Source organism: Achroia grisella, unplaced genomic scaffold (assembly GCF_030625045.1).
Source record: "Achroia grisella isolate CSIRO2021 unplaced genomic scaffold, CSIRO_AGI_Agris_v1 utg146, whole genome shotgun sequence".
NCBI lineage: Eukaryota > Metazoa > Arthropoda > Insecta > Lepidoptera > Pyralidae > Achroia > Achroia grisella.
The window spans coordinates 867,284-881,974 of record NW_026712636.1 but is presented as its reverse complement, the minus strand read 5'-3'; the positions used below and the strand labels follow the sequence as shown (position 1 = coordinate 881,974).

At 41.7% G+C, this 14,691-nt stretch overlaps 1 protein-coding gene across 1 annotated transcript in view; it reads left to right on the top strand.

Annotated features, from left to right (window-relative positions):
* LOC131855529 (sortilin-related receptor-like) overlaps positions 1-14,691 on the top strand; it is a 42,913-nt gene that overhangs the window by 16,729 nt on the left and 11,493 nt on the right. The window contains exons 6-12 of the mRNA XM_059206803.1: positions 4,210-4,397; positions 5,440-5,521; positions 9,219-9,482; positions 9,556-11,083; positions 11,823-12,021; positions 12,979-13,103; positions 13,485-13,706. Of these exons, the coding sequence (XP_059062786.1) occupies positions 4,210-4,397; positions 5,440-5,521; positions 9,219-9,482; positions 9,556-11,083; positions 11,823-12,021; positions 12,979-13,103; positions 13,485-13,706 (2,608 nt within the window). The remainder of the gene's footprint in view (positions 1-4,209; positions 4,398-5,439; positions 5,522-9,218; positions 9,483-9,555; positions 11,084-11,822; positions 12,022-12,978; positions 13,104-13,484; positions 13,707-14,691) is intronic.

The window sequence follows — 14,691 nt, the reverse complement described above, 5'->3', positions numbered from 1 at the left end:
GCCAAGCAGTTGAGCTCACGCTTGACCCGCGGGCAACGGGTTCGGGCCCATAGGCGACGGAGATTCTTTTTCCGGGCGAGTTTTTCGCGCAGATGGTGTGGCAATTCCTCTCGACGGCGAGAAGCCACGTTTATTGTGGTAGTTGCCGCCTCCACTGCGGTGCGGATTCGCTCCGTTATGAGTGTGGAGGCGGCTTCGACACCCGCTGGCGATGATAGTTCGCCGTCGAGGTGTAGATGCTCCAATTCTGCGCGAAAAACACGCCAATCCATCCGCCGCCTCGACGGTCTCGTCGGTGTGGTGGTGGTGGAGAGGTCAAGCGTGGCTAGAACTGGGAGGTGCTGTGTGTCAAGGTCGTACAGCACCTCCAGTAAGACCGGGCAAGGCACAGCCTGCACTAGGGCAATGTCCAGAACGTCTGGGCTATGTGTGGGATTTGAGGGTACGTGGGTTGGGTGCGCTGGGCCCAACACCTCGTACCCGTGGATCTGCGAATCCTGGAGGAGTCTTCGACCTATCGGCGAGCACAGACGGGAACCCCAAGCCGTGTGCTTCGCGTTTAGGTCGCCCATAAGCAGGGTGGGACTCCTCCCATCCAGAACGTTCCGGACATCGGAGGGGCTGAATTCCAGTCCCGGGGGACGGTAAGCTGCCAGGACCTTCAGTTCCGCGCCGTCGACGTTGATGCTGACTCCTATGGAGCGCATGACGCGGAACTCGGGGCGCTCTAACTCCACGTGGACTACGTCCCGACGGACTAGTACCGCCGTACCGCGGTACGCAATGCCCGCCGGTGACGTTTCGTCGCGTCTATACACGTGGTAGTTAGGCACCCTCAACGTCTCCTTTTCTGTGAGCTTCGTTTCACCCAGGAGTATGATGTGCACATCCTGGGTGCGAGCTAGGAGACGGAGGTCCTGGACTTTATCCTTTATTCCCCCGGGGTTCCAGTACACAATGCGCAGGCTAGTACCCGCCATTTGTGTACTGTTGGATTTTGGCCAATCCATTTAATGCCGCCGACTTTGTGTCCGCGCCGGCCGCGAGCGTAGTAAGCAGCTCCGTCAACAGGCTAATAAGCATGTTCAGTGCTCTGTCGACGGGCGCTTGTGTGAAGGGGGCGGGCGCGGCGCGTGCCGAACGCGGCGCGGGGTATGCGGTGTATGTGGGAGGCGCGGGAGGTGCGCGTCTTACGTCCGCCAAAAGCGGCTTGAAAGCCACTCTCGGCACATTGTGTGCCGGTGGCGCCGCCTGGCGGCGACGTGGCGCTGCACGCGGGCCCTGATTTGGGACGGCATGCATGGGAAGGGAGGGGGGTGCGTTGTACGCAAATATTGGGGTGGGATCAGGTAGGAAGGGGATTGGGGTTGATGCCGTCACTGGCTCATCTCCGCGCCTCTTCTTGCCGCGTCTTCGGCGGCGGCGCTTTTTAATTGCACCGGCGTCGGCGCCTCGTTGCGTCGGTTCGTTAGCCGGCGCCATTAGGTTGGCGCCAGCGGTTTCCTCGACCGTTATTACGGGAGGGGGAGCCTGGGCGACGTATGTACGAGGCGCCGCGGTGGGATTGTTGCGCCGCCGTTGCTGCGCCGTGGGCGCCATCGACGTCGCAGTGGGGACGGGGGGACGGGGTTTGATTCCCCTCTGCCGGGCCTCTCTTTTGTACACCGGGCACTTCCGGTCGTTGGCGGTGTGCGGCTTTGCGCAATTGGCGCAGGTCGGCTTTTGGTCACGCGGCCTGTCGCAGTTCGCCGCCGGGTGCTCCCCACCACAGCGAACGCATTTGACGGGCCGGTGACAATTGGCCGACGCATGGCCGAATGCCTGGCATCTGTGGCACTGAGGCAACACAGATGCCGGCTTCCACGCTTCAACGACGACGCCACGCATGTACAGGAGCTCGTCCACCGCATATAAGCGTGCGAGCTCATCCCTGTCCATGGGGTCGAGTTGAGCGTGGAAGATACAGCCGGGACGACCGCGACGGGCAGGAATACCCCGCACCAGTCGCACTCAGAATCCCTTCTCCTGTAGGGCATCCACTATCCTCTCATTGGGGGTGTCGGCGGGGAGGCCCCGTATCGCCACCTTGGTGGGCAGTTCCGAGGCCAGACTGTAGAAGTACCAACTTATAGTTGGGTCCTTCTCGCTGGCTTCTATGAGGTATCTCTGGACGGCTCGGAATTCGTCGTCCGTCCTTGGTAGGAATCTGACCCCACTGCCGAAGGGTCGTGCATTTGGAGCCTCCCCCAGGACGCGCCTGAGCTGGTCGAAGTGGCGCGTCCAGTTAGGGAGGCGTTCTACCACTATGGGGGGGTACTTTCCTCGCCCTGTGGCGGGTTCAGCGCCTGCGTCGGCGTTCCTCGTCTGAGAGGGGAGGGGCGGAGCGAGTGCCGGAGCACCCGTGGTGGCTGGGGCTGGGGTGGCGGGGGCCGAGGTGGCGGGACCCGCCGCTACTGCCGCGAATGACGGCGGGGTTCTCTTTCTAGGCGAGGGGACGGGGGGGAGCATCGGCTCGGGCGATTGTGGCACTGATTCGAGTGCCGCATATGACGTGGCGTCATACTCGCCCCTATCTAGCGTATAGGAGCGAGGTAGCGGCGAGGGCACACGCGAGGGTGCTGGCGAAGGCTCAGGCGAGGTCGCAGGCGACGCATGTACGTCGCCATAAAAACGCCTGTCTTCCCCTTCCTCCTCGCTCCCGCTATCCGGCGGGGGGGAGGGTGAGCGCGGAGGGGGTGAGGGCTTTCGCCGCACGGTACCCGACTGGGACGGTAGGGGTTGGTAGCCCTTGTCCACGAGCCGGATTCTCGGCGTCGGCGGCGCCTTCACTAGGTCGAGGTCGCGGGGGGGGGACTCCTCTATGTCCCTCCGTTTGTCGCCTCTAGCGGGCGAGGTCGGCGACGGCGGTGCGCGTCTTTTGGATGGGCCAGGTTGCGCGCATCTTTCCCCTCTGCCTGGTTCCCGGTCGGCGGCATCATTGCCGCTTCCCGCGAGGGCAGAGGGGGTGCCCTTGGATGCCGGGCGAGCGTGGAAGGTCCCCAGCTCAGTGGCGGGGACCAGCTTGGTCGGGTTCCTCAGATCCCGACGCACAACTGTTCGGGGAGCTCCCCTGTCAGGAGGTTTCCTGGGGGCTTTGCCCCTTTGCGACATCACGACACGAAAGGGTGATGTACTAGGAAAGGGGAATGGAGGGGTGGAAGAGGGTGGTGTGGGGGCTGGAACCCCACGACGAACCTACCGAAAAGTAGGGAATTCCGCCCTGAAAGGGCAGGTGATCGCACTGTAAGACAGTCGCAAGTGGATTGCAGCAACGAATTTGCGTCAACAAATTCGGTCTGCAATCCTAGCGCGTTCTCTCACTAAACAAAGTACACTTTGTGTAGTTGGATTACGCACTGTATCGCTCTCAACAATTTGCGCAAGTGGGCACCAGTTGCGGGGCTCACTCTGGAGACTCGACGGCGAACCGGAATCTCACAGAGGATCACACGACCAACGGTAAACTCAGCAAGCAACAAATTGGAAAGCCAATTGTGTGATTATATGTATCCAACCTTTGACATGGGCTAAGGTCAATACTTTAATGAAAACCCCATCAAAATAATTATTACTAGACTCTTTAAAGGTGAAGCGTAAGATCCTTTGCCAGTATTTAGGATTGTAGTGAAATTCCCATTAAAATCCGTTTATTGCGTGTTATGAGTATATACTACTTTTAAATAATGAACTATTCTTAGACTTTTAAAAGGAAAAACGAGAGATACTATGCCGGTATTTAGGATTCTAGTGAAAATCCCACTAAAATCCGTTTACAGGTTTTTACTAATACTCGTGTAGAGACAAAAAACGTCAGACAATAAAAAACCTCATGTTAGGATACGTATAAATAGATTAAAGTAACGGTAGAAAAACTCTGAAATATAATTGATGTGCAAAGTTTGATTGGTGTTATAAATATAATATGTATCGTATATATACATATAAGTATATGTACTATGACAATATTATTTCCGTTCTTTCCCGTTTATATAATCTGTACAATTGTGTTCGACCTTCATGGTTGTTTACAATAAACACAATATATAAACGGGAAATGACTTAAATAAAGCTTAAATAACTTCAACTATAAACACCCGAGAAAAAAGTTATAAACAGTGTTTATAATATGTATGTTGTATGCAGATATATAATATATAATGTGTGTTGCAGAGACGTAACAGAGGATCCATTCACTGATCTGTATCGCGTGGAAGGGTTGAAGGGCGTTTACATAGCGTCTCGCGTTCATTCGAAGACACTGGTGGGAACTGTTGGACCGGAACACCTTATCTCTTTGATAACCTTCGATCATGGTGTCACGTGGTCACCTATCAATCCACCTACTGAAGACGAAAATGGTAAATATAAAAAACTTTACTGCGTTTATAATTTTATGAGATATAAGTGCGATAAAGTTTGTATAGACGCTATCGAGTGTTTATAATTTTTTGATTAACCGACCTCGAAACAGGACGTTTTTCTTCTTATTCAGAGGAGTTTTCTATTATATTTATGTATATCTTCTTTTTAATTATTTTTCGGCTCTGTTTTTTTATGGATGAATATGTAATGGTGTACCCGTCTGACCTGGTAGGGCACCAGTGGCGGATGTTAGAGAATCACTGTTTCAGTTGTTTTATAGTTATAATATATGGTTATATAGATATGCCATTTAGTTACCATACAGTTGTCATTTCTTGTACTAATACGAACGCTTTCATATAGCGGGTGGAGAAACACATATATCTAGATGAATTTTTAAAACGATGTGCCGGCTCATTATGAAGTATTTATACAAAAATAATTCATACATTGTATTACATATGATATCCTTGGGTCGTCGTTGTATTATACACCTACGTTGATTGTACAATGTGTCTGCCAAATGAGTGTTGTTGTGCACAAAATGTATATCACTAAGGCGTTTAGCCAATTAGAGTTGCTTATTTTGAACCCAGTGCCAAGAAATTTATTTATTTATTTAAAAAAATACATTTCAACACAGCTTGCAACCAAATTAGCTATGAGAACCCTGTTATGATATAGTTCTGTATATTGTGGCGAATCTCCGTTCTTAACTGTATTCCAATCTGTAAATGATTATCTTGTAATTTGACTAATTATATTTTTATGATTGATAATGGAATGGTCACCCACCTGCGCAAACGGTTTACGCTGGCGGAGCACCATCCTGAAGGATAATAAGATGTGCATGAGGCCATTTAGCCCATCTTGACAAATTCACCAAAAATTTATCGCCATGACTTCCAGGAGGAACCGCGTGGTGGTCAACCTAACATGGTACATTGCTAGCAATAAGATCATCTAACTTACTTACTTAAGACCACTAATTATTATTTAAAATAAATATACTATTATTATTTCCATTTATATTTGTAGGTAAACCGTTGAACTGTCAAGTTGAAAATTCCTGCAGTCTACATTTGTGTCAGAAATTCAGTCAACTGTATCCAGTAACAAGGTAAATATAAATACCTAATCTACTTTTACAAGGCTAACGCACATGTATAAGATACTTATGAATAGGGATGTTTCGATACAAGTAAATAAGGAGTAGGTACTCGATACTTTTGTTTTGATATCGAATAATTTTAGTATCGATTCAATATTGCGATACTTAATCGGTAACAAAAGTAAACTTAGTATCAAATCGAAGTAGATCAATATTTATAAATAAAGGGAAACTTCATCGCGATGAAGTTATACCTGATGACTTACAAAAATAAATGTCACTCAAAGGATACACGATGCTCTAAAAATTTACATCCGAAAAGCAAAATGGCAGAAAATCAAAAGATTAGATTTTTTATAAATGTATAAAGGATGTCATCGGTGGCAATATGAGTAAATATCAATACTTTTTTGATACTCATAAGTGTATCGATACCTTATAGGTATCGGAACAGCCCTACTTATGAGCACACCTTCATAGTATACGTATATAAACATAGCTATATCTATACTTAATTAACTACTGATATTTCAACAAATTTCATTGTATAACTACTTCTAATAATATGTAATTGTATTGTTTTTAAGTGGAAATGAAATTCCTACTAGAGTCTGATTTAACAAGTCTGTGTAAGATCGAAAATTGTTTATTGCTGATAAAAATGACTTTGTAATTCTGTAATTATTCTGTTATCGTGAAATAATTATACATGATAATTATTTCATTTTGATTATTCTTGTAAACACTCAAGCGCTTTCTAAATATTGCATAATTTTTTTTGAGGTGTGTTTTTAGTCTGTTCGCACTTTCGGATTAAAACGACATAGATCGAAATACTTCCTTGACTAATTGGATTATGACTAACTATAATTTCATTAAATTATTTTATTGCGACCTGATGATTAAAAATAACTGACCTTGTTTACTGTCTAAACTAATATAATGATTACTAAAATTTGATACATTGACATTGGTATGAAATGATAATGTAATTGAACATGATATATGTGTATGTAACATCGTTTGGGAGGTCAGAGTTGAGTTTCTTGTGTGCATTAGGTAATAAACTATATCACTTTGTGATATCATTTATTTATTATGATTATGACCGTTCGTAACTGTGGCAACATAAATATATTTTTATGTATTTTTTGTTGTCTTTTATGAATATAGTACACTTAATAAATGCATAAAAATTACTGTAACTGTAAGCAATTACCAAGAGATTACTAACACGTATACACGACGTTTATTCAACTATACACTAGTTGAATAAACGTCGTGTCTAAGTTGTTTCTAAGACAGTTTTACTGCTTATAATAGAAAAAAATCATTGCATTTTAGTCAGTCTTTTCATATATATTCTACTTTTTCTATGTAATATTTTATGACAGGGATTAGAATGATAATATGGTATGGAGCACCCGCCTATGCTAATGGTATTCGCTGGCAGGGCACCAGTGGAGGATGACAGGATGAGCGTGAAGCTAGGTCAGTTAGCCCATTTTAATGAGTTCACCGGGAATTACCACGATGGTTTCCAGGATGCCGCCGGGAGGTCGACCTAACGTGGTATATTCCTAGCAATACCGCCACTATTCCAAGTTACTATTAACACCTTCCCTGTGTATAAACTTTGTGTAATGTGGAGTTTTTTTTAGTATTATTAGTCACACACGTTGTGATGTACTTTTTTGCTGTCTGCCTACTATTAGCATACAATATGTTATTACTATATCAAGAATAGCGCTTACATTATGCTAGATAGTAATAACATATATATGGCATTTTAATGTCATTAGGTAAAAAATACTAATATTCTGGCGCAAGTTAGGAAGAAATCAAATTTAAAACACTAGCACATCGTTAGTTACCATTGTCGTAATGTCACATTCTAAAATCTAAACAAAATATTTGAGCTCTTAACGAATAACGTCTGTTTTGTTGACGTGTTTACACTCAATTTACTAGTGTAACAATGCAAATATCAAAATATGTGACGTCACACTAGGGAGGATAACCTTACATGTCGACGACACATCACACATGTGATTACCTGTTACAAGATCGGGGAGGGGCCCGTTCTTGTCACAGGTTCTTTGTCACATTTGTAGAAAATCATGTTGTGTTGTATTATCAGCACTTATGAGGCGGAATCTAGTGCATTGTTATGACAGCCGTGATATTGTATATCGTTTATTATTAGTATTATCGTGTTAGTAACACTTGTTTAAATATACATGTTCGACAGACAAAACTTAATTATGTACTCTTTAAATAAAATAGTATACACACCCTAGTTTGCATTAGTTACAAATTATCTCTTAAATACCATATTTCACTGAAATGCTTCATACTGTTTTATGAAATATAAAAATGATGCATTGAAACTTGATAGAACATAAAAAATCTAAGTGTGTGATATTTAGTTTACAATTACATACGCGCGCAGAAACTGCAATTATGTTAAAAAATTGTATATTATCAGAGCGTAGGAAATCCCCGTTACATGTTGGCCATGCCATTGAAAAATTTACCACAATATAGTTGGTATAAGACATTAAATTCTTTCATTTTTATTGAAAACTATTACCAGACATTCTAGAGTAGACTAATTATATCTTTACGATATGTGCTTAAATTTAATAATAATAATAAATTTAATAATTTCTCTCCCTGAGGCCCTGAACCCCGGCTGACTATGCCTCTGCCGGGGGTAAGTTGCCATTACCTCTCCTTAAGAGGGGAGATGAGAATTTGTTTTAAGAAAATAAAAAAATAATAATCTCAGGACAATTCACACAGCGTCATCTAGTCCCAAGTTAAGCTACCTAAAGCTTGTGTTACGGGTACTAGATAACCGATAAAGTACATAGATATTTTCTTTTTTTTTCGTAAATACATACATATTATACATAGAAAACACCCAGACCGATACAAACAATCATACTCATGAATACAAATGTTAGTGCCGTGCGAGGAATCGAACCCGCGACCATCGGACGTAAAGCGGTGTGCTTGACCGCTAGACTACCAAGGTCGTCAAAAAATGTAAACTAATAGATTTGATTTTTTGTTAGACTCCAAAGTTATTTTTAAACTATTTTACTTTTAATTCTAGAAGCCCGTTCAAAGATGATGTTGATAGTGAATAATAAATAAAGACTATATTTTCTCTAGGTATACAGATAGGCACTATTTTTAAAAACAATTCTATGTCCATTTCGTGTAACTTTACTATGCAAATCTGTTCATAACTAAAATTGTTCACAGCCCTCCTGGAAATGTGATTGCGGATGGGTTAAGGTACGATAGTAGAATAGGTTCGGTTACTCCCGTATGCCATCTCATTTAATTTTGAACCCAAATTCATAAATCATAAGGTATAACGGAGAGTGTAACCGTGTAAATAAAGCAGTGTAGATGATTAACCAGCTTTGCACATGTTTATTTTTTGCACGGAATATGGATGGAGTTGTTTTTCAGTTTCATATAAGTTTTTTTTGCTCACTAGCTTGTATATACAGTGTGTTAATCACCTCATTAGAAACCATATCATTCTGTAGAAACTCATTGTTTGTATCGCGCAGTCATTTAATTAGGTTAATGTGTTCCTTCTGATCATTAGTAGTGCATTAATCGATTTTTATATGCAAAATATTATCTTTATGTATATTCAATATCTATGATTATTAATCCTTTACAGATCTGCCAGTATAATGAGTTCAAAGTCAGCACCGGGCATTATTATGGCTACAGGCGTAATGGGCAAATCCCTTAAAGGCATTCCCGGGGTGTACATCAGTCGAGATGCCGGCCTTACATGGAAGAGGATCCTCAAGGACTATTACTTCTTTAATTATGGAGACCACGGTGGTGTATTAGTTGCTGTTAAATATTTTAAATCACGTGGGGAAACAAGAAGGATACTGTACTCGACGAATGAAGGCATCGACTGGCACTCTTATCAGTGAGTCATTTTCCTCGATATCGTACAATAAAATTCTGTTGTCACGAAATGTACATCATGCGTTAATTTTTAGGTTCAATGACGACGACCTTCGTATATACGGGCTGATGACCGAGCCTGGCGAGAACACAACAACATTTACAATGTTCGGTTCGGCGAACGATCAGCATCAGTGGATTATCATTACCATCGATTTACGTAACACATTCGAGCGAAACTGCACCGCTGATGATTACAAGTTTTGGTCGCCAACTTCTCTCAACTCTTTAGTTTCCTGCGTACTCGGTATTAGGGAAACCTTCCAACGGCGTATTCCTAACTCGAATTGTTATAACGGCGTGGACTATGACAGGCCTGTTAAAAAGGAAATATGCGAATGCAGCAGACGAGATTTCGAATGCGATTTTGGTTTTAAACGTTCTGGAGTTGAATGCGTCCGTAATAAGTCTGTAAACTTTGATCCATATGCCATACCATCAGATTGTCGCCCTGGAGAGTCATATATGCGAACAAAGGGTTATAGAAAGATAGACGGCGATGTTTGTGTCTCTCCCGCTTATATGCCGTACGCCCCTGTTAAAGTAGCATGTCCTATAGCGGAACCAACGGAATTTCTCATCGTTGCATTAAGAGACAAAGTTGCACGTATCGATCTGTCAGATAATTCCACTTTAACACTAGTTTCGGACCAAAAGAATATTGTAGCTATTGAAATTGACATGAAAAATAATTGCTTATATTGGGCTGACATAGACAGTGACAAAATCAAACGTCAATGCTTCAACAATGGCACTGCGGAAGAGGTTGTTGTGGGCAGTGATTTAGCTAGCATTGAAGGCATGGCTTTGGATTGGATTTCGAACGTCCTATTTTTCGTGGACGGTAGACGCAATAAGATTGAAGCTGTAAGAACTGATTTAAACAATGTAGGAAGAATGAGAGTCACAATCTTGGACTCTAAAGTCTTATCTAAGCCGCGTGGAATTGCTGTACATCCGAAAGCTGGTTACTTGTTTTGGACCGATTGGGACCGCAGTAACCCTTCAGTGTCTAGATGTAATTTAGACGGTTCGGACATTACGAGGCTTTTTAAAAAACCGACTGTCCATTGGCCTAATGGTATAACAATTGACCAAATGTCTGAAAGAATCTACTGGGTAGATGCTATGGAAGATTACATTGCTAGCGCTGATTTAGATGGTCGGCATTTTAAGCGTATTTTATGGAACGACGAGAGAGTGGCACATCCATTTGCTATAGCTGTGCTGAAAGATAAGATGTATTGGGATGATTGGAAAGCAAAATCTATATTCTATGCCGACAAACATACTGGTTTGGACATTGTTACTATTAACGACTCCTTCACTGGACTTATGGATCTTAAAGTGTTTGCTCATTTTGTCCAGCAAGGAAGCAACGCTTGTACGAATAATAGTAATGCTTGCCATGCGTTATGTCTGGGAGGCCCAGCTAATACTTTCAGTTGTTTATGTCCAGATGGTCTTACGCACACAAGTGAAGGCAAATGTATGTGCCCGAACAACGAAGAACCAACAGTGAACATGACTTGTCCAAACAAACCTGGCGTTGCGTGTGGCAAAGTAAGTAATTTGTTACATTTTTTTTTTATTAAAAGTGTACTATCGAACAAGTAAATATAATTGTTCTTTAACATTTTTATCGTCAAATAATTGAGTAAAAATACGTTTTATTAATTAGAATATAGAAATTACGAAGACGAAATAATAAAGCAATTGACTTATTTACCACCGAGGTAGACGATTGCGTCTGCTGGTACCTATTTCTATTACAGCCGTCAAACAGATTGCGTTGCTTAGTAAGATGTGTTTTGGTTAAAGGGTAAGGATAAGGTGGGGAAATTACAGGCTGCAGACGCATGACATTTATTTCGCCATAATGGTCACGAATGAATGGTCACAAAGGGCATATGATAACATGATATCCGTGGTGCTGTTTATAGGCGACGGTTACCACTTACCATCAGGTAGTCTGTAAGTTTATTCGCCTTTCCAGTTACATCTCAGTCGAAATGTAGTTAGAATGAAAAATGCAAGTATAACATAGAAATTATCTTTATTCAAATAAACTTAATATAAGCACTTTTGATTAGTCATATTTTTTTATTTACCACTCATTTGGGACACAGACTCATTACAAGGAGAAGAAGCAAGAAATTTGCGTTGTGTTCTTATATGTAAAAGTTCTAAGTAAATGCACATTAATAAGGATTAGGCATGCGACAATCAACATGAAAACCACTACGCACTCAATCTTTGTTCCATCAGATAACATTATTTTAAACTGTATTTATATCCGTAGGACCAATTTACATGCAAGAATGGGGCGTGTATAGAAGGCAGTTGGCGTTGCGATGGACATAACGATTGCGGTGACATGTCGGATGAGAACGGCTGTATGTGCACGCCGCCGATGATAGCATGCGATGACACACGATGTTATCTGCCGCATTGGAAGTGTGACGGCGATTTCGATTGCAAAGATATGAGCGATGAAAAAGGTACAATATGTTTGTTAACTAGCTGAGCACGCTACTTTGTAATTGCATATACTACCTATGTTTATTGTAAACTGATTGGATTGATTTTGTAGCGGACTTAAACAAAACTGTATAAATATTACTACCTTCCTTTAAACTTTTTCTGATAGTACCATGTACCAACTTGAAGACATCCATTGTTTAGGGTTTAATTACTATAATAAAAAAATGATATTTTGGTGTATGTACCGTATTTATGCATGTAGTAAAAAACAGTTATTTCACAGACACTCCAATTTTATTTATATGAATAGATAATAATAATAATAATCTCAGGACAATTAACACAACGCCATCTAGACCCAAGTTAAGCTAGCTAAAGCTTGTGTTATGGGTACTAGATAAGTGGTACAAATACATAGATATACTATTTTTTTTTGTAAATACTTACATATTGTACATAGAAAACACCTAGACCGATAAAAAAAATCATATATATAAATGTTTGTGCCGTGCGAGGAATCGAACCCGCGACTATCGGAAGTAAGGCGGTGTGCTAAACCACTAGACCACTGACGCCGTCTATTATATGCATAGATTCACTGATGGTATAGTCAGAGGTCTTATTAATCGTTGATGAATTTAAATTCGCTGGATATTTGAATATAACATGACACGGGTGCAGTTTAACTTATAAATTGACACACAAATATTTTTAGTTTCACTCAGATTTAACACGTTAAAGACCGCATGCCCACCGGTGGGCATGCGGTCTGCATCATCATCATCATGCATAATATACGTATATAACTTCAAAAATGCTGGTCCCTATGCGAGAAATATGATTTTTCAATGCGTTTTTCAGGCTGTTAAACCTACGATCGTTGGTACTAAGTTGTAAACCATTAGGTTACTGCTCCTATACAAACATCCATCGTTTATATAGAATTTCTTTAAATGAATCTGTTATTTTTATAGATTGCGATCACCACAACTGTACAGAAAACCAGTTCCAATGCGCAAACGGCATGTGCATTGAGAAGAGATGGGTGTGCGATGGAGATAATGACTGTAAAGATGGATCTGATGAACGTAACTGTACGGTAAGTGTGTATAATTATTTATGACCAGCTTTAAACTTCGATTGCGTGGTGTATTGTAATAAGTTCGTTACTGATAATGAACTTTAGGTCAAAGAATATTTTAAATCGGGTAAATATAATAATACATTTGCTTGTATAAAAAATAATTGTGACTTGAGACTTATTTCTTAGACTTGATTAAATATAAATATATATGACATTGAATGTTAATTTGTAAAAAAAAATCCCCTAAATTGTGTTAATTTAATAAGGAATGCAAGTATTACCTTGCATTCCTTATTAAATTAACCCATTAGGGGACTTCGTGATTCGTCGGCTATTCCACGCAGCCGAAGGCATAGATAGTGTGCTATGAAAAAAAAAACAATATCGTCCGGGCAGGCGGTGCAAGTGAAGCGCATCGAGTCCGGAGGCGCGGAGTGCGCTGCGGACGCGTTCCGGTGCGCGCGCAGCAGCGGGCTGTGCATCCCGTCGGCGTGGGCGTGCGACGGCGAGCGGGACTGCCCCGGCGGGGAGGACGAGCTGCCCGACTCGTGCCGCAACGCCTCCTGCGCGCCCTACATGTACCGCTGCCCCAGCGGGAAGTGCATCTTCCGCTCCTGGGTGAATATCGCACTTTTATTCATTTATCTAGACACGCGGCAGCGTGTCAAGCCGAGTTTCAAGTAAACTGGCTTGCAGCACCGTGTGTATATTTACACGAACCATTTGGAGCCACTTTTGACCCCCTCATAACTCAAAAACTCTTTCACACAAACCTGTCAAATTTGGTTCATATATTGAGACTTGCGAGATAAATATGTGTTCCAAATTTCATAAACATATCTCAAACGGTTATTTAGATATTAATGTCCAAAAATCGTCATTTTTATCACTGATCAACTATAGATCAAAATTATAACCCACTTCCAGATGACCTAGGAAGTTCAAATTTGGTATGCAGATAGGTAATTAGGTGAATATAAAGGAAAAAATCTGAAACTGGTAAATTGTTATCATTTTACTACAATTTTTCACTTTAATTGATTCTATTTCAACTTATACTGGACGAATACTAAAATTCTATGAAAACGTCGATAGCCACCAATTGACATTGATCCCTGGCGAAAAATCTCATCTTGTACTGGACCGAAAGTAATATTGTATGAAAACGTCGATCATTACCAATTTACGTTGACCCCTTCACATCAGTGTCGATAACTAGCAAACTTCAAATATTGCATTGAGCGGTAAACACTAGTTGCTATAATTTAGATTCTGTCTAAAATATACTCGTACTTATAACTAGGAGTATAGTCGAATTTCGTATTTATTATGTTATTAACTGAGATTTGGTATTAATTATTGTTTCAATATTTAGCGCACATCGATAGTGTAAAATCATTATTTTTATAAATAATTATTAAATAATAGGCATTTCGGTATAGGGCGCCGCGGTGGCGCCGTGTGGGAGCGGTGCGATAAAACTCAATGTTTTGTTTCTGGATATCTAACCTATAAGGTTGCGATTTATGCTACGAAATTTATAGCTTTCTTAAATTATACTTATATATTTGTGATTATATTATTATTACATTATTTTAGTAAA